At 38.7% G+C, this 23,215-nt stretch overlaps 1 protein-coding gene across 1 annotated transcript in view; it reads left to right on the top strand.

The window, feature by feature from the left end:
- The window catches only part of LOC124788546 (protein TMEPAI-like), a 183,603-nt gene extending 160,608 nt beyond the window's left edge, over positions 1-22,995 (top strand). Inside the window, exons 2-4 of the mRNA XM_047255817.1 lie at positions 15,126-15,310; positions 18,734-18,904; positions 22,321-22,995. Coding sequence (XP_047111773.1) covers positions 15,126-15,310; positions 18,734-18,904; positions 22,321-22,662 — 698 coding nt within the window. The 3' untranslated portion in view covers positions 22,663-22,995. The remainder of the gene's footprint in view (positions 1-15,125; positions 15,311-18,733; positions 18,905-22,320) is intronic.
- Positions 22,996-23,215: the final 220 nt, after the last annotated feature.

The following is a 23,215-nucleotide window of genomic DNA, read 5'->3' as shown; positions in this document are numbered from 1 at the left end:
GAAATGTACCTTGGTGACAGTAAAATCGATCTACAGCGGACATCAAATGCCAGTTCCCTAAATTTCCGCGGTAGTACCCCGCGAAAAGAGCCCCGTCTTCCCTCCGGGGATTCTCTTTTGAGTTCACGAAACATCTCCTTAGTAATATGGGCGCTGATCGAACCTACCGGTAACAAATCTAGCAGCAAGCCCCTGAATTGCTTCGATGACTTCCTTTGCTCCGACCTCGTGGGGATCCCAAACATTATAGTAGTACTCAAGCGTGGGTCGCACTAGCGTTCTACACGCCGTCTCCTTTATGTATGAGCTACACTTTCCCCAAATTCTCTCAATAACACTAACTCGAACATGCGCTTCTTGCAACGTTACGCCGTCGCTGTGTCAAGCAGCGCATTACCAATTTTATATTCGAATATTACAGGAGCATTTTTCCTTCTCATCCTCATTAACGTACATTTTTCTACATTTAAAGCAAGCTGCAATTCATCACAAGAAGTAGAAATACTGCATTAGTCACCTTGTATCCTTTTACAGTCACTCAGCGACGACACCTTCCCATACACTACAACGTCACCAGCAAACAGACCTTGTCCGTCAGATAATTTATGAATACAGGGAGTAAGAGCGGTCCTACCAAACTTCCCTGGGACACTCCTAACGATACCCTTCTCTCTGATGAACACTCGCCATCGGGGGAAACGTTCTGGGGTCTATTACTTAACAGGTCTTCAAGGAGTCAAATATATCTGGGAACCTAATCCGTCCGCTCGGACGTTCGTTAACAGTCTGCAGTCAGACACTGTTTCAAATGCTTTCTGACCCTTTGTGGATGGACTACATTTCCCGACGATTTTTCCAATGAATCTCAATTTGGCATCTACCTTACCTGCGATTTGTTTTATGTGGTAGTTCCTCTTTAAGTCGCTCCGCACGCATAGTAAAGGCCAATGAAATTGAAAAGTTCCTGCTTGCATGTTTTAATGGATTGGAGACCATATGCATTTCGCAGCAGCAATACTGGAAATGTTTCTCGCAGTCGTTGAAAAGTAGATGATTGCAGTGTGTCGCGCAGTCGTGTTCTTGATTCAAAGGAAAAAGGGAAGTTGGCTTAGGACTTGATATCGACATTGAGATCATGACGACACAGCATTAGGCCAGTTGGACAAGGGTAGGGGCTGGGAACTGACCTTGGTCTTGTTGAAATAATCTGGTAGTAGACTCAAGTCATTTTAGGGAAATTAAGCACAATCTAAATCTGACAGGTTATTTACGGCTTCCTGCGCGTAGTAAATGTTGATGACACACACTGGTGATGCGTCAGATGGTATCACCAAAAGTTTGTGATGTTTCGACGAAGCATCTGCTTGTCGTTTTCAGGCGATGATGTCGATTGTTGGTGAAAGTCCCCAGCAGGAACTTGCTTCATATATTCTCAGTCGAGATTCGTCGCGAAAGATGACTTACTGCTAGGCTGTCTACCAACACTCGAAATCACTTCAACATGACGAGCAGCTTTTTTAAAAAATAATCACAGCACGGTTGTTTTATGGCCACATTCGATAAGGCGCCCTATCATTAGCATCAAATCTGAACTCAGGTTTCCAATTGGATTCGAGCTCTGTTTATCAAGACACTTTAGCAGCTTGGGTCTATAAGGGAAGGAGACCTCTGTGGGGTCGGTATTGGCCACAAAAACGGGCAAAGCAGCTGCGATATTAAATGTTCTCATCTTCTGTACTACAGCGTTATTCAGCATACTGCTACGGAAGTAGTTATTCCACGGTCTGGAGGTAAGGAATCCAACAGCCGAGTTGCGGGTATCAGAGACTGTCTTTGGCAACAAAGGGGGTATGAAATACTGGCGTGCCGCTGCAAATCTCGGGAATTAATTTTCACTATCTGCTCATACTCATAAATACACACTAATATTCTGCCCGACATGCATAGAGCATCGAGCAATGCAGGTATCTTGCTTTTCTGTTCTGGGCGAGGTGTGTTATTGGATTTGGTATACTATTTCTATCCTCACAATGAGACACATGTGAACTGCACCATGTGCGGTACATTACAGTCAGAGTCCGTGCACTTTACTGTTTGACGGATATGCATAAAATGGAAGGGATGAGATTCGTATGCGCTTCTCTAAAAGAGTTGAGGGGCCGCAGAATTTGAAGTTCCGCATAAGAAGGATGGATTCACATTGACAGCATTTATGCTATTTGTAGCTGATCCCTTGATATTAGTTTTATAGTGAATATTTTTATTTTGCTAAATCCAGAAATTTCGCTTCTGGATTAAATCGGATATCTTTGACAAATTTAACAATTTGCTACCTGATTTGATAGACCTGCTTGTAGAGTGTAATGCTTATAGCGTTAGCTTAAGAGAAGAAAAGGTAAAATAGACACGCACAGAATCTTCGTGCTGAATTGTCTCCCCCCCCCCCCCCCCCCCCCTTCCGCGTGCACGAATCTTAGATTGGGTTTCTCTTCTCCGATTCATAAAGCAAAGCACACATTTACTGTGTGTCTAGATGTGGTTGCATCTTTATTGCTGTAACAAAAGATAACCCAATGCAGTGCCATGGCACGATCTCTGTGTGTTCCTTTGGTCAGGTTAAAAGTGTTTCAATGGATTGTTTTTGAAAGGAAATGTTAAGTCAGTGTGCGACACGCCTGGATTACCAGACAGTGATTGCGAATGCATATTTTATCAGCTTTCTCTGTTTACTGTGTCAGATAAGACACACAGTGTTGTGTTATCTAACGCTGGTGTCTGCTTTCACCTGCTGGTGACATTGTCTAACTGCTTCATGTTGCCCACAGAGCAGCAACGAGCATAATAGTGCATTATTAAAAACTAAACAGCTACAATATTCTAAATACAGTCGTGAATATGCAGAATTGTTCCGATTTCTATCAAAATAGAAGCCTTCCATTTTGGTTCACCAGAAGCTAGGAACTACTTGCTAACAGTTAGTATACATACGTCCCCAAAGGGGGCAAGAGCGGCGCTTGCCCCAACTGAAATCTGGTGTACAGACTTGCAACTAATTTCGCAATTCTTGTTTGCCATTGTACTGAAGAGTAGATTTAGCTCTGCCATGACGAGAATACTGTGGCTTCAGAAATCGCTACGTAACTTAGACTTGTTTGGTTGTCACACTTGACTTGCAATTATGTACGGTTGTCACACTGTTGATGAAATTATGTTGTAGCCCTTCTCCCAGTTCGGCGGTGTCTTGCAAGCAAGGCGAATACGAACTTTACAGAACATATCCGAGAAATATTTCCAAAACTTTTCTCGTCCATTTCTGCGTTCTCTACAAGAGCAGCACCGTACAACTTGCAGTTACACAGTTTCAAATTCTGCAGTCCACTCGGCAAATCCGCACAATAACGTGTCAAGCTGAGGGGACGAGCGCCGTCTTGGTTCAGACCTCTTTCCCACATCCATTTAGTCGACTGCTGACTCTAAGAAGGAAACATTACCAGCTTGACCCCATATTTTAAGGAGAAAAACGTATTGGTACAAGATATCAGCCCGAGCAATCTATCCTGTGCGAAAATTTGTGACGTAATTCTGACCTACTGAAAGCACATCTTTTGAACTCTGGCGCGCACTGCTTGCTTGTTACCTGGTCCACCCCACTGCAGCCGCCTAATACTCATGCGCGAAATTTTATACAGTCACCCCATTTACATAGGGCTCCACAAAACCGGATTTCGTAAACCGATTTCTCAATACCGCTTCTGGGTGCTCATGTAAACACTTCAAAACAGATTCTGGAAATCTGCTTCTAGTTGCCGATTTTCCGAATCCGCAATCGATTTTCGCTTCCATGTAAACGCAACCGGTTTTGAAACGTGCTTGGGTTGTCAAGTTACGTGTTGTTTACAGAATATTCGGTTAATATGGACTTATTGTGCAGTGAAGGAGAAGCAGAAATATTGCACTGAGCATGAAGCTATCTACCTGTACTATTTAAGTGAAGAGAAATAACGATTGGGTTGACTGAATCAGAAACTGGATCAGCTGTTTTCCAGACGCTATATTTAACTGGGCTAGAAAATCCGCTTCAGACTTTAACATGTAAACACGACAGCGAAAAACAGTTTCCGAAATTCCGTTTCCGTCTTTCGGAAGATGCGTCGCTTGTAAATGTAGAGAGTGTAGTGACAACCGAAGCCCTGCTATTCACAGTATGTTGAAGTTGAAGGAAGAAGAGGCAGTAGGTGGACACATCTGCCCAAAGTGTTTTGAAATCTCGTTCGAGAAAAAGTTATTTTACGCAAGAAATAATAAATAATATGAGTATGATATGTAATATGTCAACCTCACACAGAATTATGACACGGATCTTCTCTAGGGATCGATTTCTGAGGCTGATACCCAGCAAGAGTGCTTTTTTTCTCTCTAAAATATTAGGGCAAGTTGGTGATGTTTCCTTGTAAGTTACACTTATCGCACTCGCGTGTCAGTAATTTTGTTATGATGAGTGATGGTAAGTAATTAAGCTATCGTACATGAAATAACGTCATCTGCCCTAACATGTCTGCCCGTACGGAAGACGACATGCCATGGCACGCACAGTTTCGCTGCTGAGCGGTGCGTGCAGAGGGGTGTAGGAAGGAGCGCCCATCTATCTATGCACTGAGCTATTGAAACTGCTATACATTATACAACGTGTACATTACGTAACAAATTTCATACTTCTTTAACGTGGCGTATGTTCACGGATGTAAGAAGTGGTGCTCCATTCCCAACTTCACCTCCTAGGCGTCGTTTCTTCTTCTTTTTTTTTAAGAAAAAACTTACTAAAGTAACCTAAATTCTTCCCAGGGTTCAAGCTACCTCCATACCAAATTCCATCGAAATCGGTTCAGCGGTGTAGTCGTGAAAACGTAACAGAATAGGTACTTTCGCATTTATAAAATTCATATCAGTAACACAAAATTATTACTTTAAAAACATGATGATGATGCTTGTTTTGTGGGGCGCCCAGCCCAATCTCGCCACTTTCATGAATTATGATGAAATGATGAGGACAACACAAACACACACACACACACACACACACACACACACACACACACACACACAGTCATCTCGAGGCAGGCGAGAATCCCTGACCGGGAACCGAACCCTGGACCCCGAGCTCGGGAAGCGAGAACGCGACCTCGAGACCACGAGCTGCGGACAAAATGATGGAAGTCCTGAAAATACAAATGGTATCAAAATTGAATAAATTTTGTAAAGCTCATTCCCTTTTTTCACACTACATTACCTTGAAAGAGATTAATAATACAAAATTATGGACTTCATATATTCCACTGTAAACTTCATGTATTCCACTGTAAATGTGTTTATCTTTAGTCTTTAAAATAATTCAGAAATATGTGAATGGGTATCAATATACTGAGATACAGTACGTTTCGTACAAGTCACTTTCTTACCAAATCTTGTTCTTGAGTCACGACACGTCTTCAGAGTCAGTTATGTATACGAAAAATTATGATTTGAGAATCTATCCCTTCCCTCCCCTCCTGGATCAGTTTCTATAGACATCCATGTCTGCATAGTACGGGGCTACTATAAATGATTCATTCGTTTTCAAAGTTCTTTTTTTTTTCCAAAGAATCACATGTTCGAATGTGATTGGCGCATGAACAGAACCGTAAGCTCACAGAGTTTGCACTGTGCCCACCAGTTGGCGTTACGAGCGCAGTGCCTTGACAAAAGTGCAACAAAGCAAGAAAACACCTTTTGTTTATTGGAATATGCAAGATGTTTATTTGTTCTGTGCAGCGTGAATTCAGAAGGAATCATGGAAGAGAACCCCATGTAACGGAGCAGTGTGCGTTGGTATCGACAATTTTGGGGCACTGGTTGTTTTTGTGAACAGAAAAGTACTATTCGACCAAGTATGCCAGATGCAGCCGTGGGGAGGGTAAGGCCGTCCAGAAAAAGTCAACGGTCCACCCAAGCCACGAATTTGGAATACTGCAGCAAAATGTGTGGACGATTTTGAGACGGGGGTTATATTTCAGACTGTGCCGTCTTCAGCTCGTGCAGTAACAGTATGGGCGGCGCCTTCAGTATTGCAGCACTTGAACATTTCGCCTCCAAGCTGATATTCAGCGACGAAGAAACGTTCCATTTATCTGAAAAGGTTAATGGCCACAACGTAAGAGTGTGGGACACTGAACAGCATCATGAAATAGTGGCGCATGAATGAGATTCGCCTGAGAATAATGTTTTCTATGGAAGACGTATGTAAGGCTTTTCATTTTTTTGGTGCGAGGACTGACGGGTACCTCTTATCTTGCAATTGTTGTTTCCACAACTGACTGCTGATTTGGAGAATTTCATATTCTAACAAGACGAGGCGCCAGCTCATTCGAGCATCAATGTTCACTTCCTAAACGACGAACTTCCGTATCGCTGGATTGGAAGTAATAGTGAAGATGGTTAGGCTCTGTTCCTTTGGCACCAAGAACGTGTGACCCAACGCCTCGTGACTCTTTCACTGGGAGTACGTTAAGGACCGTGTTTACGTACCTCCACTGAAAAGAACGCTTGAACAGCTCAGAGACCGCATCAGTTCTGCTGTGATAATAACTGGCAAGATGTTGGTACGTGGTATGAAACTAACTTGGCTACCGTTTGGATGTGTATCGTGTGACCAAACGGGTAGTCATAGAACATCTGTGGATTGCAAAATGTAAACTTGGTGAGTTTACGGTTCTTTTCATAAATCAATCATATTTGTACATGCAGTTCTTTGGAAAACATAGAGCCTTGAAAAGGAACGAATCATTTGTAACAGCCCTGTATTTGTACTCTGTGTTGGTCTCCTGCCACCTCCATCGACAATATGCACCAAACAGCGAACTGTGGAATTTCGAAGTAGATCTTGATTCTGTTCCGAGTGCTTCGATTTGGTGAAGTGATTGTATACGTGACTTGAGATCTTTGCTTGTAAGTTTTAAATTCATATCTGATGAAGATATCGTAAATACGCAATGTATTGCAGGACTGATTAACCATCATTTTTTGCTAACGTTGTCGAAATTTAGATTTGAGCGTGTGATCTTCACGACAGAATTGTGTAACCTCGGGCAGAAATCGTGACTAATACATTTTTCAGTATTTCGCGCGGAATGTCTGTTACACCGTGAGCAACAGTATCATTAAAATATTTTTTCTCAGTTAAAAAGTATTTTACCTTTAGTGGCGCACTCACCGTTATCTGCAGCTTGAAGTTTCAATAGTTCACAAGAACATGGTCACTGACAGTCAGCTACATCCACATATATTGTACGCGTCACGCTGGTTCTAGGCAATTCCACAGCTGTTAGCATGAAAAGACAAAGGGAAATACAGTATTTGCCCTTATGCTTCTACATTAATGCCCAATGTCTGTTGGCAAAATGTTTACTTACCTTGTAGCTTGAGCTCGAAATAAATACTTTTCGTTTGAAAACAAGATTGGAAGAAGCAAACAGTAATTAAAATTTTGTAACAAATTCCATTTGAAATTGTATCGCAGAGAACACGGGGTTGACAACAGAGCAGAGAATCCAAAGATTTTTTTCTTCGCGAGTCAAAGAAACTGCAAAAAGTCATTAAGATTAAATAAAAAAGACTAGCGTCGATGTCTACTTAAAAATAATATTGTGGACTTTAGAAGAATCAAAATTTCAGGAATTGAGTGTCAGCAATTTAATTTAAAAAGAAGAACTTGAAAGCTTTTATTTCAAGTAAAATAACGTTTTGAGATGTTGGCACGCACTGTAGAGTTTAAAGTCTCCAACCATTTCAGTGAAATTGTAGTTCGGTCTAAAAACTGCGCTAATGTTTATACTGGTTAAATCGTACAACCACAACGCCCTTTCTTGTTAAGTAGTTTCACCATCAACTATACAACATTCGTACCGACACTACCCTCATTCATTTTTCTAAGCACATCACCTGCTCTAAAGCTACATTTTATAATATACGATAAACAATCAGAGCGTTCTTGTAACCCTTTATCTTGTCATTGCCACGTAGCGAAAGGTCAACCCCAAATCCTTTCCATTAATAATAAACAACAACGCTTTGTGATAACGCAAAGCGTTACTCAAATTTATCTGTATGCACAACATGGACGGTTCCACGGCATACTGGACTTTCTGTATTAACCGTATGTTTTCATAGGATACTGAAGTACTACGCCGCGAATTTAGATTAGAAGCGTTTCATTCTTCCACTGTGATGTTTCATCGCTCTGTAGACCTAAGAATGCAGCGGTAAGCATATGACACTGTAACGGTTATTCTACAGGCAGCTTCTCGATTGGGTAAACCCAGATTACACAGTGAATGCTCATAGAGCTACCAACGGATACTGAGCCAGTTGGGAGCATTTTTTGGTGGTGGTAATTGTGGAAGATTGCTGAAGAATCATAGCGAGTTTATGAATACCGGTACGGTTACCTAACTGCTTTCCGAAAGGCAGAATAACGGTCATCCTGGTAACTTTAAAAATGTAGATGTACTGTAAGTTTTCCATACTCTGCGATATCGAAAACCATCGTTTTTCGATTATGAATTATACAGTCGCTTTCTGTTTAATTGATAAAACACAATCATACAAAAGAGTAGTAAATCATACAAAACAATAGTAAGTTTATTCGTCCAAATATTATTTCACTGCGATTTGAGTAAATCATGAATAAGATGGCGAATGTACTACAGAATGTCAGATACGTAACAATTTTTAATAGCACTTGGTTGGTAAAAGTACATGCAATACATTTTCCAATAGAATATTTGTTGAGTATTTGTCTCGATTATGAACTCATTTCGAACTGGTGTGGTTTTAAGTTAATATTATATCATTTAGCATAATAATTGTCACTGCCACAACGACTACCACGCAATTATCGCAGTTGCCACTGCTGTACATGACGACTGAAACCACCCAACGGCACCCAGACCCGTGGGCAAGGGATGGCCACGCCCCTCCCCGAACGCCACTCCGCTAGCTCTCAGGTGAAAGGAACAAATCTAATGAAGCCACAACGCTTTGTGATAACGCAAAGCGTTACACAAATTTATCTGTAGGCACAACATGGACGTTTCCACGGCATACTGGACTTTCTGTATTAACCGTATGTTTTCATAGGATACTGAAGTACTACGCCGCGAATTTAGATTAGAAGCGTTTCATTCTTCCACTGTGATGTTTCATCGCTCTGTAGACCTAAGAATGCAGCGGTAAGCATATGACACTGTAACGGTTATTCTACAGGCAGCTTTCTTTCAAGAAAATAATTTAAAAGTTGGTATTACGCAGGTTTTTAACTTGGCCAGAACTGGAACTTTTTATGGCTACTTACAAGTCGCCATTCGTGGTGTTGATAGTTAATTTGTTACGTGTGGTTAACAGTCCTGCTGAACATACAATTTCTAATATTTTTATAAACTTATCGATAGGAAGAATGGACTGCAATTAGTATCGTGTGTTTTATCACCTGTTTTGAATAGCGGTTTGACAGTCTGTTGGGAACAGTTCCTTGCTGAAAGGATTCATTGACTATGTGAGAGAGTAATTTGCTGATAGTTAAACAGCAGATTTCCAGTATCGGTAGTCTAAGTGAAACATCCTCCACATCAATGTATTTTTTTTAATTCTTCGTTGATCTAATTACCCTCTCAGTTTTGTTTATTGGACCAGCAGTTACGGTATACGTAATCTGGTCTCGTTTTATCTGCACAACTTTTCTATAAGTTTCACGGCTTTCTGCAAGAATCCTTCGCAACTGATCTGATTAGCTGCTGTTAAAAGCTGGATTATTTAACGTTTTTGCAACAATGTATGCTCTTAATCTGCAACGATGATATTCGCACATCCATTCATTCTGTGAAAAACATTCCACTATACCACTGATTTTAGAGCTGCTGTCTTGGGTTTACACTCGCTCTTAAACTAACAATTATTTCGAGCGAATACTATAGTTCTTCCATTATAAAGTCACGAACGACTGGCCCCATCTACCTTCATTTATTCCCACGATGACAAGTTTCGCGTCTGTAATGACTCATAGCTTACTTATGTTCCATCCCTTGAAGTCACGCGGACCGATTGTTATTTGGTTTCGCATCGTCTACATAGTAGAAATGTTTCCGAAGTATTAGTGCCTATAGAATGAAGTGATCAACGTCGAGGAAACTGACGGCATCAAACACCAGCTAAAACGGGAGAAAAAGGCGGGGTGCCCAAGAAATGAACATTTGCAGCCTTGTGCTGTGTAGTTGCCAAAATGTACTAAATTGCGTCTACTTTGCACATCATTTTTTAATCTTCAATATTTCATCTCTACATGGAGAACAAGAGGTTAGTTAACAGCTGCTGCTGACACAATATTCAAGCAAAAAAATTGTTTCGTCGTAAGTACGAAGTTTAGTACCTCTTGTTTTATAACTTCCATATAGCGTATCATATGTTTTTATGTCAATCATTCTATGCAGAATGTATCTGTAAGACATACGATCGTACTTCTTTCGACCAGACGGATACCAAATACAGTATCACAATCAAAAAATTTGAAACCCACGAGAGCCTGAGAATAGTTCTCGGAGCTGCCGCTAGAGGCGGTAGTCACTGCATAGCAGCAGTGTTGCCAACACCGGCAGGCTACTCTCCACTGATCTCAGCTTTCATATATGCATCCTCTCCGTGGTGAGGTTTAAGTTATCGTTTAGATCAACAGTTTGATGAAATGAAATTGTGCGAAAATATGCATTCCGTCTGTAACACATTGAGCGTAGATCGTTCCTAAATTCTAATGTTGGTGCTACACATTTGATCCTATAGTTATCGTTCAATACCACGCTGCAATCACAAGTTTTGCGGATAGTTTAGTACTTAAAGTTATTGTATTTTGTGCTTTCTAGCCATTAAATTCATATTTTCATGTCCTTAACACACATCGGGTATCATTTTTCTGCGATAACGAGAGACAGTTACATGTTCATATATGGCTTTGGAAGACTTAACCGCTGCAGTAATTTCATATGTGTTGGTGAGAAATAAGAATAATATAGGTGGCAGTGTGTACACCCTTTGAGTGACAGTTTGCATAGAATATTTTGTTTGACAAGTGGAGGGGCGGGGGCGCGTACAGTGGTGTGTTGCTCGGAATTGAGAATCTGTACTTGTTATTAATGAATAAATTAACGTGTTGCTGTGAAAAGTGTCAATTATGTTATACCCAGATATGGATATGTCATACATATACACTAACGTTTGCTGAACAAAGTGCATATGATTTCTTTCTGTTATTTAAAATGTTCGAATGAAACATGCAGCTTCGGTAACGATTGTGTTTCCTGGCCCTCAGTGGTTTCAAGAGTGGCATTTGGCCAGTTTGGTGTTTTCTCGGTTAAGAAAAAAAGAAGGAAAAGAAACATGAGAAGAGATTATGTCGGCAGTGTTGTCTTCGGGTTAAAAAAAGGCAACCATTTATAGTGCAATGATTCTAATTCGGTAAGTCTTTTTTTGAACACGTTTTCGTTTATATAGCTATGTGCATTGGCAGTTATTAATAAGCGGACGCAAAGCGTCAAGGATTAATTACTACCAGAGATTAAAAGAAAGCAGATTTTTGGAAGTATCAAGTAACGCTTGAGGCAGCTCATAGTTAATGTCAGTACGTCAAAATAGTTGCGGTATATCAGCAGTAGCCTGAATACAGTGTTAAAGTCGCGACAGGAAAAATGTATAGCCGGTGCATAGCACAAATCCTGTCAAACATTCTTTATTATATTGTCAAATAGTTTACAGGAACGTTTGATTATTAAGATAGTTACAATGTGGACGTATTATCCCGGGTGTTTTGTTATGTGGCAGAAGTTTCCCAATTTTTTTAACTTTTTCCGAGCGGACCACAACTGAAAGTCTGTTGTCTTTGTCGCTATAAACAGTATGTGAATGTCAGAGAGGTCTTTGTGTGGTGTTGAAGAATCTATATATTCTTTCATTATTGACGAGAGTAAATTACACAGTTCATAAATTTCCTTCTCCTTTACCCCATTTTTTGCATTCACGTGCAATACTTGGACAACCTTCCTAACTTTATCCACACATGTATGATTGAGTCACCAACATATCACTAGACATTATTGCCAAGATTTTAGGCTATTGCCAAATATCGCCACAGTTTTCAGTTCCATATCAGACAGATATGAAGTGTCAGCCATTGAGAGTGCAGTATGCCACATTCATCTGATTGCCTGGTATACTTTCAGGTTGACATCACAGTTGAAGCAAAGTGTGTATTGCAAGAGACGATCGAACAGATGAGGTGAGCTCCACTCTTCTCTTTGGCAAATGACCATTCTCTGCTTTTTACTCTGCTTTTGGAATGGGTTGAGCTGCAGTCTCATTTTGCAATAGAGCATTTGAATTGAAGCTTTTTGATGTGCCACTTTGTAGTATCATTTTAACACCACTGTCTTGTTGTGGTGTTTATTTTCTACCTTGCGTGATATAAATCATTAAACTGTTGTGGCTGCAAGCTCATTTATCTTGTGGTAATCTTCTTGTTAAGCAGTTGAAAGAAAAAAAAGTATATGCTGGCAGTACATTGCTGTAGTTAAGTTTACTGAAGGATAGGAGGTTTTGTACTGGAGGTTTCAAAGCTGTGAATTTCTTACTATGTTAGATGATTATTCAACTCTTGATGTCATTTCACATAGAAGTAGGCAGTAAGGTTGTCAGTGAGAGCAGTTTGTTTCAGTAGAGGAAATTTTAAAAGTTTGCCTACTGTATGTTCTGTTAAACATTTGTCATCAATGATGAATGTTGAAGTTGGATCCTGTCATACTCTATTTTGATTAACGTTTGACAGTCTGTGACAAATAATCTCAAGCCAGCCATGTAATTCACAGAAAGTAATATTTACTTGCACAAACCATCCTAATTATCTTATAATTGCCTACTGTACTGTATTTTAGGGGACAACACTACACAAAAAGGCCAGGCTATGTGCATTGTATGTTGATATTGTCATTGTTATTCATACATCATGTATTTTTTTTTTCATTGACATATTTTTTAGAGTTCCTTCATTCCGAATTTAATTTTGCCATTAACTGGTAGGAACTCGTACTTTGTGTACCGGTTTGCCAATAAAAACACTGTGGTAACCTTTGTATTGTGGTTGTCATAGCACCATTATTGTCTTTTCCATATGAATTTTATTTTGGAAAAAAATTGTCACTGCCATTACTTTAAGTGGTGATATATTCTTCACAGGCCTTGCTACAGGTCTGTGGTAGCTGTATCAGCAATTAAAGTATATACAGTATTGGAAAGGGTGGGGGGGGGAGTGAGAGTGAGTGCGTGCGTGCGTGCCATTAATTTTCGTGCTCCATATTATTCTCCTTGGGAAACAAAATGCTGCTGTTACTACCATAATATTGTTAGCCCCCCTTTTAGCATTCTCTATGAATTCACTTCCTTAGCACTGTCAGTATCTGTGTATTTCTGTGCACTTGTCATTTGAACATGTAAGGCCTGTGTACTGCGATTATCTCAGCAGTTAATATTAAATAGTCTCATTTTTGCACATTTCTGGATTTATTGCTTAAAGTTTTCTTCGTTTATTGGCACATTTCTGTTGATTGCTTAAAATCTTTAGGAAAATCATGAACGGTATGAAATACAGTTAGCCCTCATAACTTTCCCTGCAACATTCATTACTACTTGCAGTGAAGTTCATCTCATTTTTGTTTCAGTATGTCAGAATTCTTCACAGTTTCATATTACTTCTGGTCTGTTCATTCCTGTTCAATTTGTTCATTGAGAATATTGTTTGCATATGAGGAATTTTTCGATTGTGTAGTTTGATGTACAGTGCATGATTATTCTTATTGAGAATTCACTGTTTTCTTTGTAGAGTGGCTTCGCAGGTGTGCAATAAAGCTTTTAACAACTTTGTTGGTGTGGCTGTTATCTGCAGCAAGTATATAAATATTCAGTTTCATAAACTGAAATGCCTTTCTCTTGATCCAGTCTGTATTTATTGATGTTCCAGACACTGCTTACCTTAAAGCATCGTCAGCAGATTTAATTGCAAAGAATATGGTTTTTTTTATATGCTGTACATATAGATTAATGATGTAAAAATTATGATGTGGAATGTTTTCTAATCTAGAAGTATTGTATATTAAAAAACTGTATTATTCCCAATTAAATACACTGAAGATCTGTTAACGTAAAGAGCGAAATGTGTCTAGAACATAAATAAATATAGGTTGCAGCAAGAAGGTGTTTCAATTTACAGAATACATAAAGCTTTTGTTTACTGACTTAAGTGATCGTTGTTACTTACAAAAAATGTGTGCTTAATATAGAAAAGATTGTACATATCCATTTGTGTATTAAAGCATGCAAATAGATCTCTCTCTGCATGTGTGTTTTGATCCACTCATCCTCCTGTAGGAATAATTTTTCGTGCAAAAATGGAGCCGCTTAGTATGGAATGTTACACTCGCAGTAAGTTAGTAAGATCTACCTGCTAATAGCAGTAAAGTTGTATGTATGTATCCAGTTAATCATAGCATGCACATGTTCTGGAGAATGTCACCATTTTGCTTTACTATTTCGAACATCATCTTGGTGCTGATGAGGTATCCATGTCTGTAGCATAATGTGCATTGAAAGAAAAAAAAAATATGGTTTAGAAATTATACAAGTATTGAAAACTTTTGACTTATTTGTTGTATATAAAAATCATCAAATACCTGGCCCTGATAAAGTTTGGTTTGAGTTCTGATACTGGTGTACATAAATTTTTAGTGTCAGTCATTAAGTTGATACTCATTTCAGTACAAGAGTCACTGTTTTTAACAAACAGGTCTTTTATATACCACTTTTGTCATCTTATTATTGAGAGACATGCAATTGTTTTAAAAATGCTTAATTGGTTTCAGCAAAATGTTCAGAGTAAACACAGAAACCCTATAGTCTGATATCCTTCATATACACTCACTTTCTTGTTTTACTTACAAAATGTAAAAAAAAAAGTGCTTCAATGTATTTTAACCACCTCGTATTCTCTTCTTCTCTTAAAGTGCCTGGGCTGGCAGTATTAGTGTTGGTTGTGGCTGTGGTGCTGGCCACTCTGGGCCTGGTGACGTGCGTCGTGAGCCACTACCGAACGACTGGCGGTGGCCTGGGGGGGCGCGCGCGCTCCTGGCACAAGAGTGAGCCACCGCCCCCCGCCCCCGCCGGCCCACCTGTACCTCCACCTGCCCCCGTAAGTATGGTAATGTACTGACTCAAACATTTATGTAGTGGCAGTATATTTATTTTGCCTTGTAAAATGTACAAAGTTCTTTCCTCCTGAAACAAGCAACTTTTGTGGTGTAAAAGGAAACAATTTTTTGTGTCCAGAAAGAGATTTTCACTCTGCAGCGGAGTGTGCACTGATATGAAGTTTCCTGGCAGATTAAAACTGTGTGCCAAACCGAGACTCGAACTTGAGACCTTTGCCTTTCGCGGGCAAGTGCTCTACCATCTGAGCTACCCAAGCACGACTCACGCCCCGTCCTCACAGCTTTACTTCTGCCAGTATCTTGTCTCCTACCTTCAAAACTTTACAGAAGCTCCCCTGCAAACTGCAGGAGAGCTTCTGTAAAGTTTGGGAGGTAGGAGACGAGATACTGGCAGAAGTAGTTGTCATTGTGGTGCAGTCTTTTCATTATTAGACACGAGAAACGTATTCCGTACAGACAGGTTGGAACATTAGTGCTTAATAGATTTATAATTCAATTTTTCCTTTCTTTTAGAAATGAGAAAACTACTTCCTTTGGTTATATGTAAATCATTCACCTTTATATGTCCAAGAAGCAGGAATAATTCTTTTTCCTGTTCATGCAGGTATTATAATTGAGTCTATTGGAGAAAATTCAACATTTGAAAATGTAAATAAAATTACCTAGAAAAATGAATAACTAGTTCTTTGCAAATGGATTGTCTTTACACATAGATAAGACACACTATATACAGTTGTTTACTGTATGCCTGACCACACCATTAGAAATAAATGAAACAATGTGCTGAATTCTCGGATTTTTATATCATTGATAAGAACCTAAACCAGTAATCACATATCACAGATCATCTACAAGATTTAAGCTGTGAAACTTTTATGCTACTGGTATCAGATATTGGAGAGGAAAACATCATCAAATTGACTTGCTTTTCCAATTGTCTTATGGTGGCAAATTTTGGGGTAATTTGTCATTGAAGGAAAAGAAGTGTTTGTTGCACCGTAGCAAGTAATAACAATAATTTATGGTGTGGACTATAGAACCTCTTTTTGGTTCTTTAAATAGTTGTGAATACTAACAACCTCCTTTACAAAGTATGCTGTCAGCACCCAACCACAGTTTTAAAATAGCAGCTACATTTATTATTATAATATTAGAAGGAGAAATAACTTCCTCAACCTTAGGGTGGTACAGAAAAGAATGATGTTTTAGCCAAAAAAATCTTTGGTCACCTACCCAGTGATGTAAAGAATGTAGTAAATAATAAAATAACCTTCAAACACAAATTAAAATTTTATCTCCTGAGCAATGTCCACACTACCATATTTTCGCTGAGGAAGTGTAAAATAATTGAAAATTTACTCATTCCACATCATAGTGAGAGGTCTGCAGAATGAGCAGCCAACTAAACGAAACTACACTAGTGAAGAATGTTATAGTGCTGGAAGCAAAACAAACTATAAATACGAGGGCTATCCACAAAGTACATTACGTTTTGGAATTAAAAATAGATAAAGTATTGGAAATTTTATTTATTATATACAGATGAAAGCCACACTTAAATACTACTTTTCTACATAGTTGCCATTTAAATTAAGGCACTTATCATAGCGATGGACGAGCTTGGAAATTCCTTTGTCGTAAAATTCGACCGCCTGCACCTTCAACCACGTGGTTACCTCTTTTGGGACAGAAAAGGTGTGATTTTTGTGGATTTCCTGGAAAGAGTCACTACAATAAACTCTCAAAGGTATTGCCAAACTCTGCACAACCTCAGAAGATCAATACAAAACAAGTGCAGGGGAAAGTTGGGCTCAAAGATCTTGCTGATTCACGACAATGCCCAGGCCCACACGGCAAATGCCACTCGTGAAGTTCTCGAATCTTTTAAGTGGGAGTTGTTTCCTCATCCGCCGTACAGTCCTGACCTGGCACAGAGCGACTTCCACTTATTCCCAGCAATGAAGAAGTGGTTGGCTATGCAGCGTTTTGATGACGACGCACAGCTTCAAGAAGAGGTAACCACGTGGTTGAAAGAATTTCCAAGCTCGTCCATCGCTATGATAAGTGCCTTAATTTAAATGGCAACTATGTAGAAAAGTAGTATTTAAGTGTGGCTTTCATCTGTATATAATAAAAAAAATTTCCAATACTTTATTAATTTTTAATTCCAAAACGTAATGTACTTTGTGGATAGCCCTCGTAATATAAGACAGTAAAATGACAGATTGCACCATGCACATCTCAGAAGCAGAAGTTTATTTTGAGTAAAGCGCTTAGTTGTAGGCGAAGAGCAGGCTGTAAAATGCTGTCATCAAGATTAGGTGGGAATAACTTGCTTTCATTACTGCAAAGCACAACACATACAGTAAATATTTTGAGGGAGGAATGCATGGGACAGTACTGCTCTGGTAGGAAGATGTTTGGATATAAATGAGGAAAAGAAAAAAATATATAAAAAAATCGTTTTCTTGAAGTGTTAGTGCAAGTTAGCAGACTGGAGCTTGCATATTAGAACACAAGACAGTGTGAAGCAGTATAGCAGAAACTGTAGTACACAAATAAAGTGGAATTGCACATATAAGTGCTAAAAAATGTACTTAGCTTTGTGGTTTGAAAAAAATCATTATTTTAGTGTCATGTTACTTTGTGTGTCATGTTGTTCGTATTTCTACAGCAGTTATTAGAATTTTTAGTTTAGTAAATAAAACTCACATGCACAGTAAAAAAACTTCTTGTCATGAGATGAATGCAGATTTTCAAAGGTGATATTAGAGTAAGCTACCTTGTTATGTGAAAACAGGTGACCCGAAGCCTCTTACTTTGTTTGATAAATGTGTTATGCTTATACTTAAAGTGAAGGATTGTCTCTCACACATCAGATGACATCAGTAAGTGAAAATTAAAAAATGGAAAGTCCAGGATGGATTAACAATAATATTCTGAAAAGTGTAGTTGCTTCTCATCCCATAGAGGCAACGTTGAGTCACAGACAGGCACAGTGAAAAGACTACTAAGCACTTAAGCTTTTGGCCAAAAAGCCTTCTTCGGAAATAGAAAGCACGCACGTATTGACACATGTACAACTTGCATGCACATGGCCATTGTCTCCGGCCACTGTGGCTGTGCGCTTTCTGTTTCCAAAGAAGACCTTTTGGTCAAAAGCGTAAATTAGTGGTCTTTTCATTGTGCCTGTCTGTGACTCGGCACCTCTTCTGTGGGGTGAGTAGCAGTCTACCCTTTTCTTAATAAGTGGTTATTAATGAGAACTTGTTTTAGTTATCAGCAAAACATCTCAGATTCACCCAGTTGTGTCTTAAATATAAAATAATGTTGCATTTGTCAAAAATTGGTAAAATTAAATATGTAAGTGATATTTAAGTAACAAAGATTGCATTGTCTTGCAGATGGTGGTGGGGATGGAACGGTTGAGCCGCGAGCTGCGGGACAGACAGGTACGCCTCCACTCGGTCAGTACAGACTTGGAATTGGGACTGCCACCAAATATTGCCTTACCAGATGGGGAGGAACTCCCTTATGGCAGTTCGACACGACTGAAAATTCGGGACCCGGAGCAGGTCAGTAGAGCAAATACTACATGCAATACGAAACCACTACATTTTATCATTGAAAATCATACATTAAAGCAATTGCTGATCTCTCTTTTTTTTTTTTTTTTTTTTTTTTTTAGCCTGTAAAGTAATCTCACTTTTCCTAATTGTATGTGTGGGTCCACAGCAGCTACAAAGTTACTGAGGAAAGTCATCCTGCATAGGTTTTCTATTTCAAAAACAAAAACATTTTATTTCATGATTTTGCACAGTTTTCAAGCTACCAGAACTGAAACAAATGGCAAAAGTTACAGCAGCTTCAAGATTAGATAGATAGTGACAAATATACATAAAAACTTTTTACACACACCTGTCACATTGAAACGCTGCAGTCACACATCTCGTCCACAAATTAGTGTGCAGAAACAGCCTTCTAATGGTATCCCTAATGAAACTAACTTGTGAATGTGATGGTAATCAGCACAACCTCCATACACATCACTAGTTGCCCAATTGACAATTTGTGACTGATCTGTATTTGTGTTGTGTTTTGGCTGGCTTCTTGCTCACTCAGACATGTAATAAGAAATTTTTACATTCCTGGGACACCATCAAAATTTTTTAAAGCTTCACCTGTCTCTGATACAGCACGTTTCACACAAGAGATTTTCTGCATAACTTTTACTTTAGGTTAGGCATATGTAGTAATTCTTTTGAGTGAATGTTTATTCCTTTTGTTTAAGCAATTTTTATACCTCTGACAACACAATCGTGCAATTAAATCTATTGACATTTGATTGTTAGTTGTTTACTACGTCGAGCAATTTTATTTGACATGTGAACTAAGAGACTTTGATGTGATTTATGCTGGCATGGCAACAAAGACCTGCATGAAGGTTGGATTTTATCATTTTACATATGGAATTCACATCTGTGAAAGTAAGTTGTAATGTCATTTGAGTTAAACAACTACAGTTTTTTTGATGTCATGGAGGCATATAATTTTTTTTTTTTTTGTGTACATTTATGAATATTTCTATTCCTGAAGCTTCTGTAACTTCTGTCATTTGTTTCACTACCAAGTAGGTTGGAAATTACTAAGGGTGCAAAATTAGCAAATAACACAAAAGCATTAAATAAAGTGTTTATTTCAAAAATAAAAACAGCATCTGCAGGACAATGACTTCCTTCAATAAATGTCAAATTTGAAATGTTTGAAGATTGTGCACTTAACATTAACTGAATAAGTTTAAGAACAGCAGTTTGCTTAAGACTGCTGGTTCCATTACAAACAGTTTAACAAGCAGAAGCATATCGGAATTTTGATTGGTGTCTTTCTGTGTGATTTGGCAGGTATCTCATTGTGACTATGGTAATTTAAGTTAATAGTGAATGACAAGTAAATATTTAAAAGGCAGTTTTATTTTTAGGTATTTTTCTAATATTTCTATTTTTGTATTTTCCTAATATTTCTATTGTTGCTGTTCTGTTTTCATTTAGTGTTATTTTTTTGCCTGTATTTTCACAGATCAGCTGAAATGTGAAATTTTACTGTGATCATAATGCAGCATATTATTTAGGTGATAACAGTTGTTGCCATGTGCTGTCAAATTTAGTCAGAAATCATGAAAATAATTGTAGTTTTGCTCAAAATGCTCATGGTTGTAGAGTTTTCCCAAGAGCCTTGTTTACATAAATATTTATAAATTCTGTATTTCTGAGGACCACTTTTACAAATGTGCTTAGTGGAAAGAGTAAATGTTAAGTTTAAAGAGTGTTAAGTTTATCAACATACTATATGCATATTAGAGTTTCAGAATAGTAACAGACAAAAATCTGGACTCTAGTTACAAATTTTTTCAAATATTTCTGAACTTTTTCTCTCTGTTGTTCATAGATTGTGTAGTACAGGTTGACTTTGTTGTACACAGATTAGTTATCTGCTTTTTCCTATACACATGATTTTAGTTCTAAGTCATGTGCTGCCATCTGTTCACTGTACACGAAAGTGTTACTGTGTCAGCAATCTCAACAAGCGTCGTCTGTCATGTTTGTCGAGACGTGTCATCTTATGAGGTCAGTAGAGCTGTGAAGTTGCACTTGACAGTGTATGTTTTTAAAATGTCAGGTAAACGGAAAGAAAGTGTGCCTATTGAGAGAAAGAAGTATGTATAAAAGCTGTATTCATTAAAAAAAGAGGTTTTGCATCACTATGGAATAGGTGACCATATTGTTGACATTCCATGTACTTTGTGAATCCACTTTGCGAATTGTTTGTGACATCGTGGAATCAGTTTGAAAATTTGCTTAATGCTTAATTGATTTGAGTGTGATTAGAGAGACCAAATCTTGGAGGTGAAGGAAAGAATGGAAAAAATATTAAGCCATTGGATTGAACACCACTACCATGTTTCTCCCTGCAGCTGGTATTCAAGTCAAAGCCAAGAGCTTACAAGCAGATTGAACAGAAGATGATGATACAGCACCTTTCTTGGCCAGTCCAGATTGATTTGATCAATTCCAGCATTGTTGGCTTTTGCAACATTAAAATGACAGGAGAGAGCGCAGCTGCGGCAGACAGATATGGAGCCGAGGAATTTAAAAAGGTGTTTAAAGAAACAGGGCAGAAAAAGGCTATACTGCAAAGGAGGTATTCAATCTTGATGAAACAGGTTTAGTTTGGAAATGAATGTCAAGCCACACCTTCGTTTCTACTGAAGAGAAAACACCTGGATCTAAGACTGCCAAAGACTGATGTACCCTTCTTTTTGGAGGAAATGCTGCAGGGAATTACAAATTAAAACCCTTTATGATATATCACTTTTAAAATCCTATGGCATTCAAGGGTTGGGTTAGGAGCAGGCTGAGATTTCATTGGATATGGAAAAATGATTTTGTGTATTACTGTGTTTTAGCATATAAATTTAGCATTTGGAGATATGGTAATGGTTATCTTTGGTAAAAGTACCAAGATACTATGCTACTTTAAAATTAATATGTTGGTAGATGAGAACTTAACCCATATTTTACATATAAAATGACTCAATTTTCATGAATCTGGTATGCACGAAAGCTCCACAGAATGTAACAATCGCAAATAACAGGATTTACCTGTACTTCTATGTAAATGAAAGCTTTTTCTCTTGTATACACCTGTTAAGTTTTCACGTATGCTGGAAATGCTAAAATTGATACCAGTGAAGAAACAAACACTATATGCCTTTTGGCTTCAGAGTTTGAATTTCTCATAGCCAAATGACACCACTTCACAAAAAAAAAAAAAAAAAAAAAAAAAAAAAAAAAAAAAAAAAAAAAAAAAGTTCCAGCAGAACACACAACTTGTGAGAACAAAAGATTTTGAATGTAATTTTTTTATACTTTGTTCTGTATAACACATTAGTTCCACAATGTGAGGTGTAAAGTTTAAGCATTTCTGTTTACAGGAGAGTGAAATCTACCAAAAGTGCATCCGGCCGCCTCCAAACCGAACAGTGTTCGATGGGGAATCGCCACCCCCTTATCGGTCAAGCTCGACAGGTCTCCTTGGAGGTGGTGGGGACTGGGCGTCTACGCATGTCGTACGATGCCATAGCTTGTCATCGGCAGGTTTGCCATGTACCACACCTGCTGTTGTGGTTCCATCCACCGCGTCTGCTGTGGCCACCCGTGCACGGCGACTTTCTGCCTTCTCAGACTCGCCCGTCCCCGTTGCTGTGTCCGATCTGACACTGGTGCCCTGCCGGACCGAAGGCCGGCGGACTCCGCCAGGGGGCCCAGCGCAGTAGTCTGCATCGACAGTGTGCTGTCATGTGTCATATGTTTCGGGATTGTGTGCAGTGTGTGAATGGGTCATCTGACACTGATGCGTGTAAAAATATATATATGTGTATGTATATGTATAGATTTAGCTATCGTTTGAGATCTCAAGGAGGATGTAATTCTGAAGGTGACCGATGTGCAAGAGTGTAATTGATGAACATGTGTAACATTGTTGAGAGTAGTAGCTGCATTTGACGATGTACTGGGATACATTACTTTGTGATAATAATATATAGTTTGTGGGCTGGTCAGCACACATTACACATGTGATTCGATAAATCGTGTGTTATTACAATGCATTTTTGTTTTTTTATTAACCTGATTATACACCATTCCCCATACAGACCTCAAAAAGTTGAAAATGCTCTGCAATATTCATCTGAGAGAAATTTCTTTTGCGGGGCTTCATACCCTAATGTACCTGTGTTTTAAGTTTAATATATATAATATATTGAATGTCAGTTCTTGCTGTAAAATGTATTTCTGAAGCAGAGCTGCTTGGAACTATAACTTTGAATA

This window comes from Schistocerca piceifrons, chromosome 3 (genome assembly GCF_021461385.2).
Source record: "Schistocerca piceifrons isolate TAMUIC-IGC-003096 chromosome 3, iqSchPice1.1, whole genome shotgun sequence".
Classification (NCBI taxonomy): domain Eukaryota; kingdom Metazoa; phylum Arthropoda; class Insecta; order Orthoptera; family Acrididae; genus Schistocerca; species Schistocerca piceifrons.
Note: the sequence above shows the minus strand (reverse complement) of the source record. Positions and strands in the feature narration are given on the sequence as shown.